This window comes from Trematomus bernacchii, unplaced genomic scaffold (assembly GCF_902827165.1).
Source record: "Trematomus bernacchii unplaced genomic scaffold, fTreBer1.1, whole genome shotgun sequence".
Classification (NCBI taxonomy): domain Eukaryota; kingdom Metazoa; phylum Chordata; class Actinopteri; order Perciformes; family Nototheniidae; genus Trematomus; species Trematomus bernacchii.
Window position 1 is genome coordinate 63,967 of NW_022988082.1, and position 26,000 is coordinate 89,966.

Consider the following 26,000-nt stretch of genomic DNA (forward strand, 5'->3'; position numbering starts at 1 on the left):
ACTAAAGAGCATAGACTGTATATATAAAGAGACGCGCTACCATGGAAACCAAACAATGGTGTAGCTGTATTGAAGTCAGAGTGGAAACAGTAGCATTTGGAGCGTTATGTTTGAATGAAAAAGCCAGGTCGTGACTCACAAAAAAAAAAGTGTTACTTCACTAACTGTAAGCTTGTCACTCAGAGTAACCTACAGTTAACTTAACTGCTGGAGAAGAAAGATCAGGGGGGGGAGAGAGCTGTGGTTGATGGGCCATTAGGTGTGTAAACACACAGCATTCAGACTGTTTAAAAAATGGTAACAACGGACTATTTTTCTTAGCGGATGCATGTCAATTTAAATCAATACATACAAATATTTTTTAAATCAATAAAAACATTTTCTAAATCCATAAAAGCATTTCAATTAATATTGGGAGTCATGTCGTTACTTTGTTGAGAATGTGGCCATGTAATAAGCGGGATAATTTGCAGCGACTTGGTCATTGTGGGGAAAAATAACACCCAGGGATCCGCTACGTGTCGGGATCCTGATCTGCCTGACAAGGCTCCATTAAAATATAAATATTTTTAGTGAATTACTGAGTTTAGGCCCGTTAATAACGTTTTAATGAAGTTGAATACAGAATATTCATATTAGTCAGTGATTTCATGTCAATTCGGCGAACATAAACATAAATGATCGTGGTGAAGATGATGATTAAATTAGGATTAAAAATCGAGAGCCGGCTGCATTTCCTCTCGTTCGTTTTTTTCGACTAAACAACATTATTTTGTTAAATAACAACATGGTGATGTTTTGTAAATGATTACATGTCTTATTTAGCACAGACTATGATCCTATCCGTGACATATGGATCTTAACAAAGATCCGCTATACAGTAGTACCAGACATACTATACATCCAGCTTACTGTATCGAAGTTGATTTCACATGAGCTCCAGTGTGGAACCCCACTTTACCCCCTGGTGGATCAATGATCCATTGCAGCTGGCTTCACAATGATTAAATGTATTTATCACGGGGGCGGTCTCATGTCAGACTGGGGGAAGGCTCTTCATCACTGGCCTTTCACGGGCCGGGCACGGGCCGGGCACGGGCCGACCACGACCCTCGCGTTTCAAACTGTCCTAAATAAGCTGCTACATCTGTATACTCTAGCTCTGACATCTGGAAACGGAAAAGCAGGTTTATTGCTTATGGATTATCAGAAATCATTTCAAAGGGACACAGACACATTGAATTAACCTATGGATTAACTTCAGCAGCGTTTGTATCGTTTTAATGCCATTGAAGACCACTTTTGACCAGACTATGACACAGGTAAACCATGTTAGCGTTTTTAGCTACCTAGCGCCACATGTTTTGATGTCTGTTTTTGTTTATAAAGTCGTGAGTTTGTATCATTGAGTGATAATGTATGTACCCATCGATTCTGTGTCATCTCACGATGTGAAACGATGTGTTGGATGTGCAGGAAAGATAAATAATAATGTTTTGTGAGTGAATTTCGGTGCAGTAATCTGTTAGCATTTTTCGCTCGTTGCTAATTCAGAGGCTCAGCGTTAGCATTGTGGGGTTTTAAAACATTTTTTTTTTTAAATGATCAGTTAGATGAGCTTCTTCCCGTTACATGGATATAAAACATTCATAGTTTATTAAATATTAAGATGCCCTCAGACACTGTTTCCTCAGATGACGCGTTTTCCCCCCCGATGTCGGGGGTGCGGTGTAGAAGAGGTTAAACCAAAAAACGAAATCTCATTGGCTGGTGTCAATTTCTGACAACGTGATTCGTTCAGATGCGTCACGTGGTGTTCTAAAAAACTTCTTGGTTTAGCTTTCGCTGGAAATTTAAATCTCAAAATGGCAAAAGAACAGCGATAAAAACATTCACAGAGAAGACGACAACAATTGTCACTTGCACGAAGCAATGTTAGACAAAAAACAAATGATCCCGTACACGAAATACCTTCACGGAGTGCGTCGAGGCGCAAGCTGTCATCCAAAGAACAGGAGGGTTTAGCGCCTCACAGCAATCTTTAAAGATCGTTTTCTCAAAATGAGTTTTTTCTCATATTCTGAGTGAGAAATGTCCACTTAAGTAGCACTTACATACACCAAACCTTCCAGTTATATTCCTATCAATATTCTGAAGGTTTTTACAGAAGGGTTTGTTCATATATCATTCATAGCCTGAATTATATAACATTTTATACCTAAAGACATGGCGAAAATTGATATGTTAGAGCTGTTGACAGTATTTTCTGATTTATGGAGTGATAAAAAGAGATATCCAAAATCCCTTCTGTAAAAACTTTAGATTCTAATATGACTACAAAATGTAACAAGAATTTCGAACCTCACTTTATCCAATGTTCAGAATTGTTTTCCTGAAAGTATTAACATATGCACATATCTAATTAGATTATGGCTCATTTGCATGGTGGGGGGGGTGCGGTGCCCCTTCAAATAGAATCAAATTATGTGGGAAACAATGGATAATAATTAGGGCTGTCAAGTTAACGCGTTAATAACGCGTTAACGCAAAAAAAAATTAACGCCACTAATTATTTTAACGCGATTAACGCATGTGTATTTTTTGTCCTCGGCCGACCCGTAGTTTCAGAGCGCATCGAGTTTAAAATACCATCTACAAGCTGATGCTGACAGCCCCGCTCCTGCTGCCCGCTTGTGGCAGACCACACTTCCACGCTCACCGGCAGGCCCGGACTGGCCATCGGGAGGACCGGGAGGGTGTGTGTATGTGTGGCGCGACTCGCGAGCGAGGCACACCTTACGTGTTGTTGTTGTTGTTAGCATCTGGTGCTAGCTAGCTGCGCTAATGGAGCTGTTTCAATGAAAACAGAGGAGCGACATTTCGCCGACAACTGCGCCGAGCACTTGACTTTATGCAGGTAGCCAGACAGTGGGACATTGTACGAAAAGTCAGCACACTCAGCATAGTGCGCGCAACATGATTGCAGCATCCAGGCAGCTCCCGTTCGAGCATATATACCATGAGCTGCACATAGCGCCAACGATCCATCACAGTGTCTCTCCACACACACACACACACACACACACACACACACACACACACACACACACACACACAACACACACACAACACACACACACACACACACACACACACACACACACACACAACACACACACACCACACACACACACACACACACACACACACACACAGTATTGTTGTATGAGAGAGGTTCCAGGTTGAATTGAGGCGAATATTTGTAATGTTCAGAGGTTGTGTTTAATATTCATGAGAATATTTGTCATTGTTCAAATGATAATAAAGAAACATAAAAAGCATATTTGTCCACTCATATGTTGATAAGAGTATTCAAAACTTGAAAAATATCCCTCTAAGGTACATTTAGAACAGATAAAAAATGTGCGATTAATTTGCGATTAATCGCGATTAACTATGGACAATCATGCGATTAATCGCGATTAAATATTTTAATCGACTGACAGCCCTAATAATAATAAAAAAATATTATTTCTTTATTTTTAATTTGAATTCTTTAATTTTGAATCATCTCGCGACCCCCACGCCGGGTCTCGCGACCCCCACTTCGGGAACCCCTGAGATAGAGGAGCAAGCAGACCCTAATTCAAAAAGACACTTTGAAGGGTTAGCAATGTCAGTGCATTCATGTGGAATTTCCTACTAATTTCCTTTGTTTATATAGACACATTATATAGTTTTTAATTTGGTCGTTCTATGCTTTAAATGTAGGATATTTTTCATGTATACACACAACACCCTCCGTCTGTCCTGGGAGAAGGATCCTCTTCTGTTGCTCTCCCCTCTGTTTCTTCCATTTTCCCCACGTTAACTGTGGGCTTTCTTTGGGAGTTTTCCCGTGTACGACATGAGGGTATAAAGACAGAGGGGTTCTTATTCTGTACACACTGTACAGCCCCCTGAGACAAATGTGTAACTTTTTGATATCAGATTGTATTGATAAATGAGATACTGCAGGTCTTTTCCCAAGGAATACAGTACCTTAAAAACGCATGTCTCTGTTTAACATGGAACGGGCATTCTGGTGTCACATTGCTTTATGTGTGTGTTTCAGGTATCCCAGTTGAGTCGAGGGTGAATATCTTCATCAACAGCTTTGGGTCCATCCAGGAGACTACTATGGTGAAACATACACACACAGCACTAACACACTTAGGGCGCTTTCACACCTGACCTTTTTAGTTTGGTTAAAACAATTAAATAAGAATACGTACATGCCATTTATATAGTGCTTTTCACGGGAGGAAGGGGGTGGTGGGATAGAGAACTCAAGGTTGAAAGAAACAGTTATAAGGTTAGTTTTGAGGGCTTCTTTAAAAGATGTCAGCGGACTGACAAAAAGCAACAAATAAATAGTAATGAAATAGATAAAAGTAATGTCTCTATCAGCTTGGCATATGTTCCAATGAGATTTTTTCCCATAACGGTTCCAGCTGCTTCAAGTTGGATGAGTTCTGCTAGTGTGCAGAAATCTTTAATTCTATCTTCTTAAATTCTGACCAGCTTCCCAATCCCTGTCAATGAAAAACATCCCCACAACATGCTGCTGCCCTCACCAGGCTTCACTGTAGGGTTGGCGTTTTCAAGGGGATGAGATGTTGGGTTCGCCCCAGACATAGCATTTACCTTGATGGCTGCAAAGTAACATTTTAGTCCTACCAAAGTACATTTTGGGCAGTTATTTTTCCTTATCAATGGTCTCTCTGTTGTCTGTCTTTTGTATAACCCCCCCCCTGACCATTACTTCCCCACAGCTTTGTCACTAACCTGAACGGAGAGCTCCTCAGTCTTCATGGTGCAGTTTGCTTGCTTGGACCATTGCTTAGTGGTGTGGCAGACCGGGGTGTTTAGGAGTATATAGTATATACAGATAATGTACCCGATATCAGAGATGTTTTTGATACTCAGACTGCACACAGGTGGACTTTATTTACCCAATCTTTTTACTTTCAAGGTCACTGTTGAGGCTTCATAGCAAAGAGGGTGAATGCTCATGCACACACTACTTTTCAGTACTTTACTTTTATATTCTGTAGAGTCCACAGGATCTTTCCAAGTGGCAGGATGTAAATGATGAGGCCATGGGACATGACTGAAGCAGTGGGGTATGGGCTCAGAACAGTCTCATAATACACACATGCACACAGAAGGATTCACACTTGTATTTCATGATCCGCAAAAGGATTCACACTTGTATTTCCGGATCCACACTTGTGTTTTTCAATGCACACACAAATGTGTTTCGTTTCATATACATGTAAATCAAATCCAAATACAAAAGTTTTACATATCTATTTTTGATCCACACATATTTGTTTTCCATTTAAAACCTCTGAACCTGCATACACAAACCGCTTTCTGTGCATGGATAGTGTGTGGGTTTTTTGAGAATCCCCTGACGGTCACCCGATACGTACTTGTAATGTTTTCTATTTATAGCCAATCAGATGTCTCCTCAATTCAATCACATGAGCTTAACGCTAATGTTATATTAGTCAGATTGCTCTGAAGATGGTGATATTCTATTAATTTTCATGTTCACACAGTCTGTGATTTTTGCCGGCCGTCTTTCCTGCAACAATTTCCTTTATCCTGTAATATGACTTGATAGCTTTAAACTCCGCACACTGAGCTCTGATTGGTCAGCAGGCAGTGTTTTAACTGAGTCGATCTCTTATCTAGACTATAGACGCCGGAGGCGGGCAGCGTCAGGTAGAACAAGCCTTCCCAAGCCTATGGTGTTGCTGTATTTTAGTGGTAAAAAAATACATTCATCATCATAATTCTATATATATAATTTACACAGTGCCTGTAAACCGGAGGAGAACGCTGGCATTTCTCCTCCTACTTGAAAGACTACGGAGGGATAGGGTCTGCAAAATTAGTTTATTTTGGGGACTGGATACTCTGACCGGTCCACTTCCTGCCCGGCGCTATGCAACGCCTCGCGTCGAAAATAGACCAGTCGCCTATTTTTAGCGGAGCCCAGCGCCGAGACGCTTCTGGGACGCTTCTAGCCGTAACGCGGCGCGTCTGGTGGAATAGCACCCATTGACTAGAGTGGCCGCGATCGCTGTGAACGCCGCGGCGCAGACGGACCCGGTGGAATCTAGGGGTAAGACATGAGTGGATCTGATTTTAATTACATTTGACTCAAGTGTTTCGTCAACTTAATGTGTTGTTTAAAATAACACTTCGGCATTCAGTATAATAACAATGTACGTGTTGCACGGCCAGACACGGCTCAATAATCTGACACAGATGAATGAGGCGAGTAAACACAGCTGACAGCCGCGGTGAAACTCGAGCGATTATTCGTATCGCGTCCGTTGTGAACGCACCATTATTACAATTATTATATAACTACAAAATAAAATCGCCACTCAGTACAAAGCCACTTTCCGAACAGGAAATGCACGAAAATACAATATTTTATATTATTATTATTATTATTAATAATATATATATAAGCTCATGTGATATATATATATTTATTATTAATAATATATATATAAATAAAGACATCTTGTATTTTAGTTACACCCGCTATTGATTAATTTGGTCAACATTGGACCTTGACACCGTAGCTATAGTGAAATAATATAATAGAAAACATTAGGCCTCTTTGATTTAATAATCGGAGCTGAAACCTCTCTGCCATCTCATATAACACACACTTCCTTATTTATCTTTGAATAATAATAACGTAATAAAGGTCCTGAGATTAGCGCCTGCAGGCAGGCTCCATGGACCTGTCAGCTCCGGACAGCGCAAAATGCGTACATGAAGTGCTACGTCAGGAACGCAAGAAATCATACCCTCGTGGGGGCGCGCATCTGATTGGCTATAGATAGAAAACATTACAAGTTCGAATCGGGTGACCGTCAGGGGAGTCTCAAAAAACCCACACACGAATGCACAGCAATCCATGCACAGAAAGCAGTTTGTGTTTGCAGGTTCAGAGGTTTTAAACGGAAAACAAATATGTGTGGATCAAAAATACATATGTAAAACTTTTTTCTGTATTTGGATTATATTTACATGTGTATATGAAACGGAACACATTTGTGTGTGCATTGAAAAACAAGTTTGAATCCTTTTGCGGATCATGAAATACAAGTGTGAATCCTTCTGTGTGCATGTGTGTATTATGACCCCTAGATTCCACCGGGTCCGTCTGCGGCGCGTTACGGACGCGTTACGGCGGCGCTCACGGCGATCGCGGCCACTCTAGTCAATGGGTGCTATTCCACCACACGCGGCGCGTTACGGCTCAGAAGCGGCCCAGAAGCGGCTCGGCGCAGGGCTCCTCTAAAATTAGGATGAATCCTATTTTTGACGCGTCGCACCCGTAACGTAAGGTCAGGCAGGCAGGAAGTGGAACGTTCAGAGCATAATATAGCATATATATATATATATACACACAAACTAATTTTGCAGACCCTATCCCTCCGTAGTCTTTCAAGTAGGAGGAGAAATGCCAGCGTTCTCCTCCGGTTTATAGGCACTGTGTAAATACTGTGAATAATTATGATGATGAATGCATTTTTTTACCACTAAAATACAGCAACACATCTTTGATTCATGTCGTTTATAACTGGAATATTACAGTTATTATTAACTTTGTCTGTACAAAGTAGCCTGTCCAGGAAATATGCCCAAATCAACAAAAACTGTGAGCCGGCAGGCAAGACGCTCCGCTTCTGAAATGCTTCTGAAACGCGCCTGGTAGGGTATGACGCCGGAGGAGGCCGGACCAAAACCGCGGCGCAGACGGACCCGGTGGAATCTAGGGGTGAGACTGTTCTGAGCCCATAGTGGGGGGATTACGTTTTCATATATGATACATGAGAAGTATACCTTTATTCGTCCCACAGAGGGAACATTTACATTTGTTACAACAGAAAAGAGCCAAAGACAGCTTAATGTTTAACAAAGAAGCATGCATTAAAAAATATATATATATTAAAGATAACAAATGTTTTTTTTAAAAGAATTACACAATTTACAAAATACACAGCCTGTAACAGTTCTGAAGATGTAGCAGCCATATTGCACAGTCATTCACGACATATATATATATTGCACATATTGCACATGGTTGGTATTAACAACAAGGGGTGTTATAGTCTGTGTTGTTGTGTGTGGGGGGGTCTCCTAGGGGCTGTGCTTGTTGTATGGTCTGACCGCTGCAGGAAGAAAGGACCTGCGGTATCTCTTCGTGAGACAGCGGGGGTGCAGCAGACTATCGCTGAAGGAGCTGCACAGTGCAGACAGGGTGTCCTGGAGGGGGGGGTACACATTGTCCAGCAGGGAGGAGAGGTTGCTGCCAGATTGTATGATTGAGCAGTAATGGGAGGGATGTCTGCTTTTCTGGGGTCTTGTGGATAGGGAGACTGTTCTATATACAAGTCGTTCAAGCTGGTGGCCATTGATTTGAGGTGACAGTGGTGGTCAGTAACCGGGGGCTGTCAGGTTAGCTTATAGAGGTGCCAGAGGTGCAGACCAGAGCTGTTTCCCAAGTCCCAGTTTGCACCTTCTCAACCCCTTGCCTAATGTCCAGGCATGAGAAATCCTTTCCTAAGATGTAATTTTAAAGCAAACGTCAATTAATTATGCCAGGAGACAGAGCGGCATCAGCTGTCTAATGTATTGGTATAATGCTGCATTTTATCATCTCCGTCAGATGAGCACAACAGTGCGTATGACAACCATGTGACATTTACATAGGCTACGGAAGAAGGCAGGCAGGATGATGTGACCGGAAATCTTTTTCATTAAGAATAAACAGATTTACCTATGGCTCATCCTTTAGACATACTAAACAATAACATAAATATACTTTCTAGACCTAATATATTTAGAAAGAAAGCGAGGTAAACAACACCAACTAATAGACCCCTCCTGTCTATCTCTGTTGCATATATTTTAAAGCAATCTTGATAGTATATTGGTTATACCAAACGTTTTAAAAACGTAAGTCTGTTTAAAGCAGATTATGTTGAAACAATTTGTTTAACAGTTAGCAGTAGAAGTCAAAATAATTAGCAGGAGACCTGGTAATAATTATTGTTATTTTCACTCTACAGGACTACAGAGTGAACATATTTCTTCGCCAGAGATGGAATGACCCCCGCCTACGACTTCCTACTGACTTTAAGAGTGACTCACTGACTATTGACCCAGCAATGTTCCAGTGTTTGTGGAAGCCAGACCTTTTCTTTGCCAATGAGAAAAACGCAAATTTCCACGACGTCACACAGGACAACATTCTACTCTTTATTTTCAGGAATGGAGATATCTTAGTCAGTATGAGGTATGCTCAACTCTTTCTTTTTTATGCATCTCAATGATCCATAACCAATTTCTATTTTAATTGCAATCCCTCCCAGTGACAAAACTGTTGCTTCTGCAGTCAACTACTAGTATTTTTACAATTATTGAATGGACAGGATTAGCTGAAAAGAGTCCAGGAAACGTTCTTAACCTGTTAAACATTCCCTAAAAACAGTATTGCAGCGTCAATAAGTGAGGGTTAAAGACAGTATGTTTAGTGTGCAACAGCACGTGTCATTTCACCTTAAATTCACTTTTTTCTAAAAACGTAATATTAGCCACATGCTAATGCTAACCGGAAGTGACGATATTTACTCGAAAAATCGGAAGTCGTTGTGTGAACTTCCGGTTTTCAGAATAAAGTCTGTTTTAAATTAAAACAGTGTATTTAATTTCCGGTTTTCATATAAACATTGATTTTATTTCTTACAAATTCCATGACATTTGGCACACACATTCTAAGTTCAAAATGTTAAATTGTCTAAGACTTTAGCTTTTGACCAAATACCTGCAAATGAAAAAAATAACCTGAGAAGGCGAACATTGTCAACATTTTACCTGCTTAACATCATCATGAAAGCATGTTCATTGTAAATATGTTAGCATATTACTTTTAACATTTAGCTCAAAGCACCTAAATAAAACTTAGCATAGTATATACTTGTTTCTGCCACTTTGAATGTAATCAAAGTAAAAAAAAATACTGGCCTTACTTAAAGGGGACCTATTATGCAAAATGCACTTTTTGATGTCTTTTATACATAAATATGTGTCCCCGGTGTGTCAGGGAACTCACAAAGTGTCAGAAAACAAAACCCTCTCACTTTTCCTCCGTACCCACATCTCTAAAAAAAACAAAAAACCGGGGGTGCTAACAAGCAGATCCAGAATTTTCGCTCCTATTACGTCTTTGGCAACATCCGGCACACGTGACACGTCCCAACCTATCGTCTCCGGCACACGTGACACGTCCCAACCTATCGTCTCCAGCTGAATCCCCTCTCGCAGCTGTGTGTCTGTGTATTCAGCAGGATGTCTGCAGGAGGCACTTAGAGTAAGTTGTTATATAAACACTTAGAAAGAACATGTCAAGCTATGTGCTGTATCAGAAACAATTTGCGGCGTGTTTTGGGAGTAATATGCTCTGTGTTTACATTAGCAAGCATGCTAACACTCAGAGCTAACCATGGAGCTAACGCTGTAGGCTACTGGAGAGAATATTTGTAACATAATGTCCTTGTGGTAAACACTGCGAGAGAGAAACGTTTGAGCTCCATACTGTTTCAGAAGTAATGCTTGAAGTGGTTGGGAGCATAATATGGCATTTAATCACCGCAGCGTTTAGCTGAGTTTCTCCCGGTAGAAAACTCTCTTAGCAGGGGAAAGCTGCGTGACGCTACAAAGGGGCGTGGCTAGCAGCAGCCGTTCCATTTCAAGCAGAATCAGCCTTTTTGGAACAGGGCAGCTGTAATAGAGGGGTATGATCAGTATAGAGAACCGCAGTGATGCGTCCTAAAACCCGGAAGTAAACTTCTCCCGGTTCCTTCGACAAAAATGCAATTTCTCCATAGGATTTTAGAAAATAGCTTGAAATAAGGTCTGTGGTTGACACACATTTAAGAGACGGATCACGTTTTGTTTAGTCGGATAATCTCCACATGTCTACCCATCTTTTATAATTTTCTAATCATAAATCTATCGATCATAAATCTATCGATTAGATTTATGATTAGAAAATTATAAAAGTAGAAGAAGAAGTTTACTTCCGGGTTTTAGGACACTGCGGTTCTCTATGAGGCATGGTGATCTGTTTGGTATTTTAATCAAAAAACTTCACAGACATTTTTTGTATAGGTATGGCCCTACAATATATTTTTCAAATATAGCATAATAGGTCCACTTTAAGATATACTTTATTGATCCCAATTTGAGATTTTGCAGTACCCATAAGGAGCCGTACACATGCCGCAGTTTGTGCGTGGCTGTGTCTTTAGTTGTAAGCCCAGTGGCGATCTGTTCATCTGTCATACTGATCATACAGTCAATAACTTTGTTGTTATTAGCATCTGGTTAGCTAGCTATGCTAACGAATATAAGAAGCTTTTTCTCCAACCAGTGAGGTAAAGGCGCATCTTTATATGATCATTATAGATATAAAAAAATAAGAGAATAAAGTAAACGGGTATAAAATACTATATGACAGTAAAAAAAAGTTGTTATTAATAAACAAGAATACAGTTTGAAAGGGGAGTGATTTGTAAAATATCCATAAAGAAAAAGAAATCTGCTTACAGTTCTGTTTCATATGGGTGTTGAGAGATGTTTCCATAGATCTCCTAATGTTGCTCTCAAAGTGCACCAGATTGATGCTTTTAACTTCAACATTTAAAAGAAAATCTTCCCGGGGGAGCATGCCCCCGGACCCCCCTAGAGGAGGTTAGGTCCCCCCCCACCACTTAAACCATGTCCACATGGATAGGACACTAAAAACATTTGCACACATCTTGTACCCATATCTTTCTGATTTGGTGGTCATGCCATAACCGTGCACGTGAATGCATACACGAGTCATGGAAAGATATCTGGATTAAGAGGTTGCTTTTTCTTTGCACAGCATGAAAGAAAGGCGAAATTAATGGGCTGTGATTTTAGTATTTTTAAGCAGAGGTCAATAATTTGTACGGTCCTCGGAGGATGTTGAACATTTTTAAATGGCCCTTGAGAGGAAAAAGGTTCCCCACCCCTGACGTAAACACTCCCGCTAAGTTTGTTTGCCCCTGTTCTGCTTGAAAGCAAGTACCTGCGCTCTTGCAAACTGTTAAAACAAACGCTTCAACTTCTACAATTTTAAATCTGTATTTTTGAATATCGATGCCCTAGGCCGGCTACGTCTATAGAAGTCTCAGTGGGAGAATGCACGCAGGATAAGGTAGTACCCATAGAGTCCAGTAGAGGGCGGAGCCTGTGAGAGATATAACGCCATATGATGGATTATCAAGGATTATTTCTGAAACAGTATGGAGCTCTTGCCGGTTATACCACAAGGTGAGTTCCTTTTTATTTCCTGCTTCTTCACACACGTGCTCTCCAGTACAGGTTAGCTCTGAGTGTTTGCGATGCTAATGTAAACACCGACCATATTAGGTCCAAAACAGTCGGGCATAGTTTCTGATAGTGCCGTGGGTCCACATTTCCGATATTACGTCATATCGGACGCAAATCTGGATCAGCTCCATTGTACCCCCATTTTTAGAGATTTGGGTACGGAGGAAAAGAGAGAGGGTTTTTTTATCTGACGCTGCGTGAGTTCCCCGACACACCGGGGACACATATTTATGTATAAAAGACATCAAAAAGTACCCGCAAACAGTGATTCGCGGGTGGTATTTTTTCAACAAAAAAATTCGGGTTCGGGTCTGGGTAAAAAAAAGAAGATGCGGGTCGGATAGCGGGTGTTGCATAATAAATATATTAAAATGATAATAATTGAATGTAATGTTTAAATCCTATGACCTCTCCCCCGCGGGCCCGCGCATAATCATAACATCTGCACCGCCAATCTGCTGCTGAGCGTGCCACATTCTAAATGACTGAGCCGGTGAAGGCGAAGCTCTCTAGCGGAGAATACAGTATTGCCGAAAACTCTTCATCAAGAGCAAAATCCATTGTCTGGGAGGCTTTTGGACTCATCCTAGATGGAGAACATAATCAGGTCGCTGGGTTCGCTGCTTGCAAGTGCAAAAAAGTGTTGGCCTATGATAGCCGCAAGCTAGGTACTTCATCATTGAAAAAACATATGGAGTCGAGCTGCGCTGCCAATGCCACAGGTACAAGACCAATCAATCAATACTTCACCAATAACCGTGATCTTAAAGCACCCAAAAGGGAAGACAAGGAGACTGTGTCCAAATTAGCAGTACAATTTGTCTGCAGTGATGTTAAATCATTCGAAACGGTGTGTGGCGATGGTTTCACTGGATTAGCACAGGGATTGATTGACATTGGTGCACGGGCTGGCCGCGTCGATGCAATGCAGCTGTTACCAGATCCGACAACAATACCTCGCAGAGTGACAAAATATGCAGAAGACATACGCCAAAGCATAATTCCTGAGCTGAGAGAACAAATGAGTGAGTACAATGGAGCAGTCACTTTAGACATGTGGACTGACGATTATCGGAAAATAAGCTACCTTTGTCACACAATACATTACATCAATAGCAAGTGGGAGCTAGTCGAAAGAGTGCTTTCTACGTCGGAATGGGATAGTACCTTGCGTAAAACGTCTGATAACATCAAACCAGCAATAATCCAAGCCCTGCGGAGATACAGCATTAAGGATTTCTTCACCAAACTGGTATATGTGACAGACAGTTCAAACATAGTGGCAGCCCTTTGCTCCGTCACAAGACTGAGCTGTGCTGCACACATCCTTAACACCGTGCTGTACACTACGATCGGGAAACCAAGCCAAGAAGATGAGTTCGGAGAGGAAGTGACTATGCTTGTCACAGGGGCAAATTCACTCGTAACTTACTTTAAGCAAACAAGTCTCCAGAATCGCCTTAAAAAGACATTAAAAGCATCAGTGGAAACGCGCTGGAACACAGTCCACACAATGCTCGGATCGATCAGCTGTCAATATGAGGACGTTCGTGCACTGCTGTTGGAAAGGGGGGAAGAGGGTCGTCTGAACGACTTGAGCGAAGAAACTTGAATGCAATGGTGATGTTTCTTCAGAGATTCAAGGAGGCTACTAAGGCACTGGAGGCATCCAAAACTCCAACCCTTCACCTCACCGCTGTGTGGCTCAATCGCCTCAAACGGCACCTGCAACCATCCTCCACTGACAACCTGACATTCTCCTCTCTAAAGGCAAAATGTCTCCGAATTCTGGTTGAAAAGTACGAGATACACCTCCAGCACAAACTGGCCATGTTTTTGCACCCAAAGCTGAAAAGTCTGAAGCTGCTTGCGGAGGAACATGCAATGGAAACAGTGCACAACGAAGTGCGGCGTCTTGTGAAAGGTAAGGCCGAAGGAAAATACAAGTGATCTCATAGTTTATTTCATACTGTATTAAAATTAAATTGAGGTAGAATTGGAAAAAAGTTACTATCCTAACGTTACAGTATAGCCCACTGTTACTGTATTGTATAGGCTTATTGGCCTGCTTGTCTTTGTTTTCATCATTTAAAATATGAAATACAAAATATTAGGAAATCTATATGTAAAGTTTATAAAATTGCATATGCTTAATCTTGCTCCCTCTATTCGCACCTCTCTAGACATAAAAGAGAGGCGTGCATCGCCCACACAACGTGTTGCCACTGTCATTTCACCACCGCCCAGGAAGAGAGCTAGACAATCGGAGGGATTATCCGACGTCGAGGATTCCTCTTCCAGCGATGAGTGCACTCAGGATGAAGTGGGCGCATACATCGACTTCAAGTCACAGAGGGAGGAGAATTTCGATGTTCTCAGCTGGTGGAAGGAGCATGCAACCAGGTTTCCGAATGTGGCACACATTGCTCGTTCGATTCTTTCCATTCCAGCTTCAAGCACCGCGAGTGAGCAAGATTTTTCCACGGCTGGATTTGTGGTCTCAGAAAGGAGAAGCCAATTTAAACCATTAGCCAGCTTGACTGTTCTAAATATAACAGTTTAAAAGTGTCAGACATAGGCCGCCTTGTTGCAATTGCACTGGTTTCAGTTGGCTTCAATTTGTTTTATATCGTCAGCCATAATGGCTGTAACATTATGAAACCAAATAAATGCACGTGAGGGGCGGATGACCATCTAATTGATATGTGTCTACATGAATATAATTAAATGGAATGGACGGCATAATTTAGGCATTTTATTTCCTGGATTAGGCTACCTACGTTTTAAAATATAGCCTACTATCCAAATTTCACATATGAAATGGCCAACAATTATCACTTTAAACGTCATAGCTTAGGCTACTTGATTATTATTATAATAATTATTATTATGTAATTATCAAAATCCCACGCTTTTTGAGCCAAATACGCAACTGCGTGTGTTCATAATTGCATGATTCTCTGCATCTCTAAGTTAGCAGCTCGAATAAATTGTCCAGCTGAACATTTAGGGGAAACGCAACAAATGAATAGTTTATTTTCAGTAAGTGTTAAAATTGCATCGGTTCCTTCAGAGCCACGTATGCTCTTATTACTAATCGAAAGGCTGCCTGGTGTTCGATCCTGAATGAGACAGGAAGCCAGTGGAGTGAGTGAAGAACGGGTGTGATGTGATTGTACTTTCTCACCCTCATCAGGATCCTAGCGGCACTGTTCTGTATGTGTAGGAACATCTGAAGGCTACCGCTAGGAGTCCTGATGAGGAGAGCTTTGCAGTAATTGAGTCTTAAGGAGACAAAGGCATGGACCAGTTTTTCAGCATCTGACAGGGAGAGTATGGGACGGAGTTTTGCAATATACCTTAGGTGGTATAAGGAGGTTTTGCACAGATGTTTGATGTGCAAAACCTGTGTTTCCGGTGTCAAAGGTCAGATGACGGTCAAATCTTACACCCAGGTTGGTAACAGATGGTGAAAGGAGTTTGTTTTGGCCAGATAAGGTAATGTGGGTTATGGGGGATGACCGGACCTGTTTTGCTGGTAAACTAAACATATCCTCTGTTTTGGAGCTATTTAGTTGCAGGCAGTTGTTGTATCAAATCAAATCAAATCAAATCAAGGTTTATTTATAAAGCACATTTAAAAGCGATTTTTAGTCGGGCCAAAGTGCTGTACATGTAATAACTACAATCACATAAAAACACATTTCTATAATCACAATAAAAGACAATAAATTACAACAGATATTTAAAAAGAAAACACAGGGTTAAAGTCAGGAGTATCAGGTATCTCCTCAAGGCAGGTGTTAAAGGATATTGATGGGAACGGTGATGATGATGATGAAGACAGTGAGGCTGCATGCGGGATAAGGTCTGTCTTTATATATAGTTGTGTGTCATCAGCGTAGCAATGGAATGATATTCCATGCTGGCTGATGACACGGCCAAGGGGCACTCAAGGGTGGAAGAGTGTAAAGGGCGAGGACCGACCCTTGAGGGACACCACAGGTGTGTCAGGGATCTTGCACCTCCGTAGGAGACGCACTCTGTTCTTTCAGACAGGTATGACTGGACAACCCAGTCTCACAGCATTTCGGGTTATAGTCACAAAATGTTATCTATTGATTCGTGTTCACCAACATGATTTTCCCCTTTTTTTCGTGTCACACAGAACGATTTTAAAAGCAATGTAGTGTTTAGCAGTGTTAATTTTGGCAGCTGTTTTTGATTTAGTCTTAGTCTTTAGACGAAAATGGTTAGTAGTTTTAGTCACATTTGAGTCATTTCTATCCTTCATAGTTTTAGTCTAGTTTTAGTCGACGAAAACTCAAAACGTTTTAGTCTAGTTTTAGTCCACGAAAACTCAAAACGTTTTAGTCTACTTTTAGTCGATGAAAAATTACATTTTAGTCAACTTTTAGTCAAAATGTTTTCTCTCTTTAAACCAATTCAGTTAGGCAAATACAGATATCTGACATTGTAATCAAGGTGACAGCATCAAGTGTTGAAATTCGTAAAGCAACATTTCACTCTCTTAACACTTTACTTGTGTAATATCTAGGGATGGGTATCGTTAAGGTTTTCTACGGTACTACTAGTCTTATCAATACTGCTTATCGATCCGGTACTTTAACGGTATTCTTGTATTTACTTTTTGTTATTTTTTAAAGAAAAAAACTAACAAATTGTTAACCGAATTAATTGCTTTATTTAAATGTGAAATAAATGAAATATATATAATTATGTTAAAATATTGTACTGTACTTGAGTAAAATGTTGAGGTACTTGTACTTTACTGGAGTATTTAAATGTTTTGCTACTGTGTACTTCTACTCCACTACAGTTCATAGGTAAATGGTGTACTTCTACTCCACTACATGTATTTAATACTTTTAGTTACTTTACAGATGTGGATGAATGATGTGAAATATAATCAAGTGTTAAATCAGACTTTAGTTCCACCTGGAGTAAATTCACAAGCTACCCTGCAGTATACAAAGTACTTCAAACTAGCTGCACCTTTACCAGCTTTGATAACACTTTAATGATCAATCATTATAAAACATATCATATATTATTCTGAAATGGACCAATCTGCACAATGACTACTTTTACTGTCGTTACTTTAAATATATTTTGATGATCATACTTTGACTTGAGGAACTCTTCCTACACTATGGTATTTTTTTACTTAGCTACAAGATCTGAGTACCTCTCCCACCTCTGCACACCTGATGTGATAACGTTACTCGTAATTGGGGCAACAGAGCTACGAGTTAAGGAAGTCGAAAATTGTGCATTTCTCCGACTGAATATGACGCCTTTTGGCCGGCTGTTTGGACAGACTACTCTACTTGTGTCAACGCGCTAACGCGAAAACATGGCAAACGAGCTTTGTCCACATCGAGCCTTGTAGAGTGTCTCTATACTTCTGAACGCTCCGTCCCCGGCAGATCTCTGCCGCTGCAGCGTGTCTGTGAGGCCCCGCCCCCCCGCACACAGAGAGACACAGGGAGATCGCTCTTCTGGAGTGAAGAGAGCGGAAATAATGATATTGCAAGTTAGAAATGTAAGATGCATTTTGACAGACAAGACGGACAATTGCGGGGAAATACCCTGCATTTTGAATATCCGATAGTCCACCATTAACACCTTAGTCCCGTCTCGTCTCGTCTCGTCAACGAAAACTAAATATACATTTCGTCAAATTTTCGTTATCAAGAATCTATTTTTAGCTCGTCATCGTCTCGTCTTAGTCATGTAAAAAAGGTCGTTGACGAACATTTTTCGTCATAGTTTTCGTTGACGAAATGAACACTGGTGCTGAGCCCGAGTAGTATGTTTTGTGCCTGCACCACATCTTTTTGTCCGGTCGGGTCTTGGAAGACCGGAAGCTGTGTAGTTCATAAAAACATTTTCTTACTCAATATCAAGCCAAGATTATTGTTTTTTTTAAATTGTATAATGTCTGACTTTTTTTGCCGTCCGTGAGGAAAAGAAATGGGGCTCAGAATACTGAAATATGTATTTTTTAAATATTTTTTTCCTTCTAATTTGTTATTCTTTTCTAAATAACACACTGTTATTTACTCAACAATAACACACAATTATCCTTGTTTTTATTTATTTGTTTAATTCTATAATCTCTGGTTTTTTTGCCGTCCGTCAGGAACTGAATTTCAAAATAAAGTCATTTATGTATGAAATAATTTTGTCTATTAACTAGGGCGCCGGGTCATGTTATGACCATCTTTTCTATGTTGCTGTGGGGTTTTTCCATCGGTTTGGGCTTTAAAATATAAAAACAGTAATAAGCCAATCAGCCATAACTATCAACATAATTGCGTTGCCAGGCAACAGCTTGGGGTGAAAACTGTATTTCCGATCTCTAAGTTTTCATCGTAAAACCGGAAGTATTCTCCTCACTGTCAAATTATTTTACAGTGATATCTGCAGTACTCATCAACTAAAAACATCAGTTTATCCTTGTTAATTACACAACATTGATTGGTTTAAATTGTGTACAATGCTTTTGTGTTTTTCCCCTTCGATTCGGAGAAACAAATAGTCACTACACTACCCATAATCCTCAGCTATCGTTTGGGACTACACCATCCGCTTTGATTGACAAACCCCATGATTAGTCCTCAAGCTCTGTGATTGGATGTTGGAGTGGCAGTGCGCCAAGGTTACGCCGAGCGTCAAACAGCACTTTGAAATGGAATGAAACCCATCGACGGCACACTATCCAAAACTGGATTCAAACGAGTCCAACCCCTCACCACCCCTCCAGAACTACACATGCTGGCTATTTGTTTTTTTCGCAACCTTTATATATACAGTCTATGTTCGCAACATGTTCTATGGCACGTCTCTACTGGGAATTGTAGTTATAAAAGACGTTTTCGTATTTCCCATAATTAGAAGTTGCCAGTATTAAACTGTGTACACCCCTGGAGGTTTAGGGGATAGGAAACACATTGGTGTTATCAAATTTAAAACATATGATTAATAAATGGGTGAAAATTGCTTGTGTCCATAATGGACAGGATTCATATACCCACATGATAGCTAAGGTCAGAAGAGCTTTATTTAACTGCTGGTCTTATGTCTGTGACCCCTCCTGTTATTAATTGATAAGCCTTGAAACATGCACTTGTTAAGGTTCAGAGGCCAATTTTGCAAATATGGCAGTAGTCATCGATCATCTTAAGATAAGATAAGATATACTTTATTGATCCCAAGTTGGGAAATGTTTTTGTTACAGCAGCATGTAAAACATGCAATTTATTGTTACTTTGTAATTCTACTCCACTACAATTCAGAGGTTAACCTGGTATTTTTACTCCACTACATTTATTTTAGTTACTTTGCAGATTCTGATTAATGATGTGAAATATAAACAACCCTTAAATCAGACTTTAGTTACACCTGAGTAAAATTCAGGGAAGGTGATTGTCAAGTGTCAACAATCGGGCGAGATATTTGATAGTTGGTGCTTGAAAAGACTAAACATTTATCTGCAGATCCCTATAAAGCATATTCATTACTCGTTATTCTCTACTAATAGTTAATTAAAGACTGTATATAATGGTTATTTTGCACATCCATTTCAAGATTTTCTAAGGTTATTGACATATCATATACACAACTACGGTGTAGTTATGAAATGATTGAAAAACTTGGGTTGCTGGTTCCTCAACAGTGCATTACAAGACATCTATCAATATGTGTGTATACCTCCACCATTAAACTGTCATATTCTGCACATTTCTTATACTATCTACATACATCTTATAAGAGTATAATTAATATGTATAATATCAGTTCAAACTAGAGAATGCAATTCCTGAAGAAATTGCTAGTGGGAATGCTTTATGCTGAAAAGCTGACGCTAAACTGCTATGCTGAAATGTAATGTGCCTTCTCAGAAACCCCACCCTAGAACCACCACAGTGTAATGTGTGTGTTGATGGCTGCATCGTTACCAAACCTGTGAAGGTTTGGGCCGTTTGGAGCATTTTCACTGAAGTTATGAGAAAACCGTGTTTCATGGCGAGCCTTGTGTTACCATGGCAATGGCATTTGAAGAAATCTCAAAACTGTCACGTAGATGTCGTCACGGCTGGACTGTTAGCACACATGTGAAGTTTCAGCACTTTTTGATGATTTTCATAGGAGTTATAACAATATCATGTTTTACGGCGAGGGATGGCAACAGCTTTTGAGGAAAACTCACTAATGGCACATGGACATGTTGAAGGCTGGTCCATTAGATATCATCTGAAGTCTGGTGCTGTTTTGACAATTTTCATATGAGTTACGACAACATTGTGTTCTATGGCGAGGGATGCGTTTCCATGGAAACGGCATATGATGACACCCCATATTTGGCGTAGAGCTGTTGAGGCATGGACCGGTGATATACAAGTGAAGATTGGGGGAGGATTGGACCGTGTCCATTGGAGTTACAGCAACATCGTGTTTTATGGCGAGGGACATAGTAACACCACATTACGTAACATCACATTTGATGTAGAGCTGTTCAGGGCTTTAGTGTTAACCATCATTTGATGTTTGGTGGCGTTCTGAGCCTGTCAGTTGGAGTTATGACATCATGTCATATCTCCAACACAGGTGTTTATGTTTGAGCTAACGACGTTATGAAACACCTGTGCTTGAGCCCAGAGATCAAAGGTTTCCATGGTGATGTGCAGTAATCAGTGAGAGGAGAGCCTTTCCATTGTTCTGAATGAGAGATAAACCTCTTACATGTGAACGTTTTGTTGAAGAATCGTAACCGATATCGGTGAAATTTCAACGCGTAAAGCATCTCAAGGACCCTGAGCGTCTGAAGTGTGCTTTTTGTGTACTTTCGGGTCAATAATGTGGCCTTTTTGACAGATTAACTAAAGGTGTGCGGTTGCTGCTGTGAGGAATAATCACGCTGAATTTACAATTGGCCTTAATGGAGACATGTTGAACGTTTTTGTCACTTCATGCCCTCAAGAGGCATTTTGTTTAATTATTTTGCCTAATACTTTTTTATTTTTCAAGCTACGAGATGTTTTCCTACGTTTCTCAGGAAAATGTATGTCTCAGGAGTGAAGGGTTTGGGAATTATGGCAGGTTTAAAAAGAAATATGAAGGCAAATTTCAAGCTGTCCTCCACTCTAGTTTTGACATCACGCACTCTAGCCTTAACGAGCTGCCCAATACACACTAATGTTAAAATCTGAAAAAGGCCTTTTTACCAAGGTCTGAACAATGTTTAATATCTCTAAAAGTATGAATCAGATTTAAAAGTTGTGCAACACAAATAATGTCAGAAAGATGTGTAACATTTTTAAGTTGGAATGAGGTTTCTGAGTGAAAGTGTGAAGGAACAGTTATCAGTTGAAGTAGCATGAAGATTTTTCAAGTCTGAAGAGTTTCTCCATTGACTTCCATGTTAAAAATGTGATGAATTATGGGATATATCTCGGGAATTATGAAAGTTATGAATGATAAAAGTAATAGCCATCGATTCCCGACCGAGCTGAACGTTTTGATGTTTGAACGGAGTTTCTGCGATGTGGAATGTGGGAGCAGAAGAGCGGAAAAATAACCCAGCGGAATAAGAATAAAGAATTTCGTCCGTAGCAGAACAAGTAGTTGGAACTAGAGAATGCAATTCCTGAAGAAATTGCTAGTGGGAATGCTTTATGCTGAAAATCTGACGCTAAACTGCTATGCTGAAATGTAATGTGTAAGAAGAAAGTGAAGAATTTAGATTGAAATGATACATGAACAGTGGGGGCTTGAATGTGTGATGAGAGAAGAAAAGAAAGTAAAAAGGCTTGGAAAAGCAGCAGAATATTTGAACTGCAAACTTTTGAACTAACTTGATGGTGAATGATCTGTCGCCATGCCAACGGCATTTGATGACATCCCATAATACGCTTAAATGTGTGGATGGCTGCATCGTTACCAAACCTGTGAAGTTTTGGGCTGTTTGGAGCATTTTCACTGAAGTTATGAGAAAACCGTGTTTCATGGTGAGCCTTGTGTTGCCATGGCAACAGCATTTGAAGAAACCCCATAATTGACGTAGAGCTGTTGAGGGCTGTACCGGTGATATACAAGCGAAGTTTGGAGGACGATCGGACCGTGTCCATTGGACTTACAGCGACATCGTGCTTCATGGCGAGTGCTCTTTCGCCATGGCAACGGCATTTGATGACACCCCATAATACGGTTAGATGCGTTGATGGCTGCATCGTTACCAAACCTGTGAAGTTTTGGGCCGCATTTGAAGAAACCCCATAATTGACGTAGAGCTGTTGAGGCATGAACCGGTGATATACAAGTGAAGATTGGGGGACGATTGGACCGTGTCCATTGGACTTACAGCGACATCGTGTTTCATGGCGAGTGGTCTGTCGCCATGGCAACGGCATTTGATGACACCCCATACTACGCTTAGATGCGTTGATGGCTGCATCGTTACCAAACCTGTGAAGTTTTGGGCCGTTTGGAACATTGTGTGTGAGAGAGAGAGAGAGAGAGAGTTTGTGTGTGTGTGAGTATGAAATGAACAGTTAGAACTGACTGCTGTCAGTTGGAGTGATGACATCATCGTGTTCTATTACACAGGTGTTTATAGTTGAGCTAACGAGCTCTGTAGAGATCAAAGGTTTGCATTGTTCTGAATGAGAGATAAACCTCTTACATGTGAACGTTTTGTGGAAGAACCATAACAGATATCTGTGAACTTTCAAAATGTGAAGCATGTCAAGGAAGTTGAGTATCTGAAGTGTAATCTTTGTGTACTTTCGGGTTAATAATGTGGCTTTTTGGCAGTTTAACTAAAGGTGTGCGGCTGCTGCTGTGAGGAAATATCAGCCTGAAATTACAATGGGTTTTAATGGAGACATGTTGAACGTTTTTGTCCCTTCATGCCCTCAAGAGGCATTTTGTTGAATTATTTTTGCTTAATTATTTGTCATTTTTCAAGCTACGAGATGTTTTCCTACGTTTGTCATGAAAAATTATGTCCCAGTAATGTAGGGTTTGGGAATTATGGCAGTTTTAAAAAAATATATGAAGGCAAATTTCAAGATTTGCTCCACTCTAGCTGTGACATCACACACTCTAGTTAATGTTAAAATCTGAAGTAAACCTCTTTAACAAGGTCTGAACAATGTTTAATATCTCTAAAAGTAAGAATCAGATTTAAAAGTTGTGTTACACGAATAATGTCAGAAAGATGTGGAACATTTTAAAGTTGGAATGAGGTTTCTGAGTGAAAGTATGAATGAACAGTTAGCAGTTGAAGTCGCATGAAGATTTGTTGAAGTCTGAAGAATTTCTCCATTGACTTCCATTAACATGACTTCCATGTTAAAAATTTGATGAATTATGGGATGTATCTCTGGAATTATGAAAGTTATGAATGATAAAAGTAATAGCCTGCGATTCCCGACCGAGTTGAACGTTTTGATGTTTGAACAGAGTTTCTGCGATGTTGAATGTGGGAGGAGAAGAGGGCCAAAATAAGTCGGCGGAATAATAAAAAATGTGTCCTTATAAATAAATAAATAAAGTGCTTCAACGTAGTTAACATTGCAGGAAAGCAATATATTAGACGTTAACCTTTTTGTTGTACCATGTTAGTGAGTGGGGAGATTCCCCTTCGATTCTATTGGCTCTAACGGTCAGAAAGAGATGTCAATCACCAAAATCGACCAATGGGTTCCAGAGAAACGGTTAAAACCCCCATTTCCACCCAAATCACCTCAGAGGTGGAGTTTTTTTTGCTAAACCTCTCTAAAAAGGTCAAATGTCACTTGTTTTGCATCAATCTTCATACAGGGTACTTATTATATGTTGTACTTTGGATTCCTAAATCTTTTAGTCTACCTTACCAAGGGTAGTTTTCACTATAAGTAAAAGGAATTCTTGGACGGACACTATAATTTACAGTTTTTTACTATGTTCAATCTGAATTTTCTTTAAAATAAAAAACATCTATATTGTTCTGACTTTTCTACATCCAACTCACAGGTTTATCATTACTTTGAGAAAAAAGATTATTAATTTAACCCTTTTAGAAGGGAAGATATGGTCATTTGTTCTGGGAATGTCATTTTCGAGCCTGAGACCTGAAAAACAGGCTCAGGGCTAAACAGGTTAAGTACTTTGTCTGGCTTAATATTTATCTGTAGATACCCCCAAAGCTTTTTTCTTATTTAAAAGAAGACCTTAACCTAAAAATATTCTTTAATGTTTAAATAAAGCATAATTAGTTTGTCTGTTTTGCACATCCTCCTATATTAATATCTTTGTACATCCGGCACTAAACTGTTTTATTGTAGAGGTCACTTGCAGTATCTTCTTGATTTTTTCTATTCTATATTTCTATCATTGACCTTCTACTTTCCCCCTATTTTGTATGTACTCATATATTATTATTATATACATATTCAACAAAAAAATGCAATAACGTGCTCTAACCACTAGGTGGTGCGGGTTAAAAAAACTGTCAAGTTTAAAGTGTTAACACAATAAATTATACTTTCCAGTATAAGTTTCCAGTTTAGTTTATGACCGATGTATTTTGTTATCCACACATATCATTTTTTTTATATTTGTAACACCAAACCGACAGAAAAGATAGTCTTAATATGACCCAGTGGTCTAGTTAATAAAACACAATATCAAACATAATATTACTATTAACTTTATTGTGAAATAAATACACACAGCATACAATGCCATAATAACTTTGTATTATTAGTGTAGGACACTTATGTATGTATAACATCTGAAGATGTGTAGTTTTATTCATGTTTTCACATAATTTTACAGGATATTGCTATATTATTTCACATGTTTTACTTCTACACATTAATATCTGATTTACAGACAGAAAGGTATATCCATGAGCCGGGAGTGACGAGTCTCCCCTCTCCATTAACCCGAGTCCTTTGAGTCCTACACCTGGTGACGTACAAATTAAAACTATAAATGGTGTCACTCGCTACTAGGGATGGGTATCGTTAAGGTTTTAACGGTACTACTACTTTTATCGATACCGCTTATCGGTCCGGTCTTTTAACGGTACTCTTATCGGTTCTTTTGGAGAGAAAAATGAGGTAAACTAACTATATGTTGTATGTCAGGGACTACGGATGGAAATTAGCTCAAAGCTAAAATCCGGCATATTTACACTTGAAGCATTATTTGTCCAAAGTGTTAATTAATGTGCATTGTCCCTATTCAAATAAACAATTAAATGAAAATTAACAAATTGTGAACAAAACTAACATTGCTTTTTATTTAAATGAAATACATAATATTTCACATCAACAGAAACAACAACGTTTTAACAAATCATATTAAATAATCTGATGACAGAACTGTGAACAGAATGGCTGAAACTTTAACAAACTAAATAACTCAGTTCCCTCTAATCATTAACCCATGTTTGTATAATTGAGTTAGCTCCGTGTGTTGCTGCT

At 39.7% G+C, this 26,000-nt stretch overlaps 1 protein-coding gene across 2 annotated transcripts in view; it reads left to right on the forward strand.

The window, feature by feature from the left end:
- The window catches only part of LOC117474932 (glycine receptor subunit beta-like), a 98,964-nt gene that overhangs the window by 32,347 nt on the left and 40,617 nt on the right, over positions 1-26,000 (forward strand). For both annotated transcript variants that reach the window (XM_034120968.1, XM_034120969.1), the window contains exons 4-5: positions 4,115-4,182; positions 9,150-9,376. In XM_034120968.1, the coding sequence (XP_033976859.1) occupies positions 4,115-4,182; positions 9,150-9,376 (295 nt within the window). The remainder of the gene's footprint in view (positions 1-4,114; positions 4,183-9,149; positions 9,377-26,000) is intronic.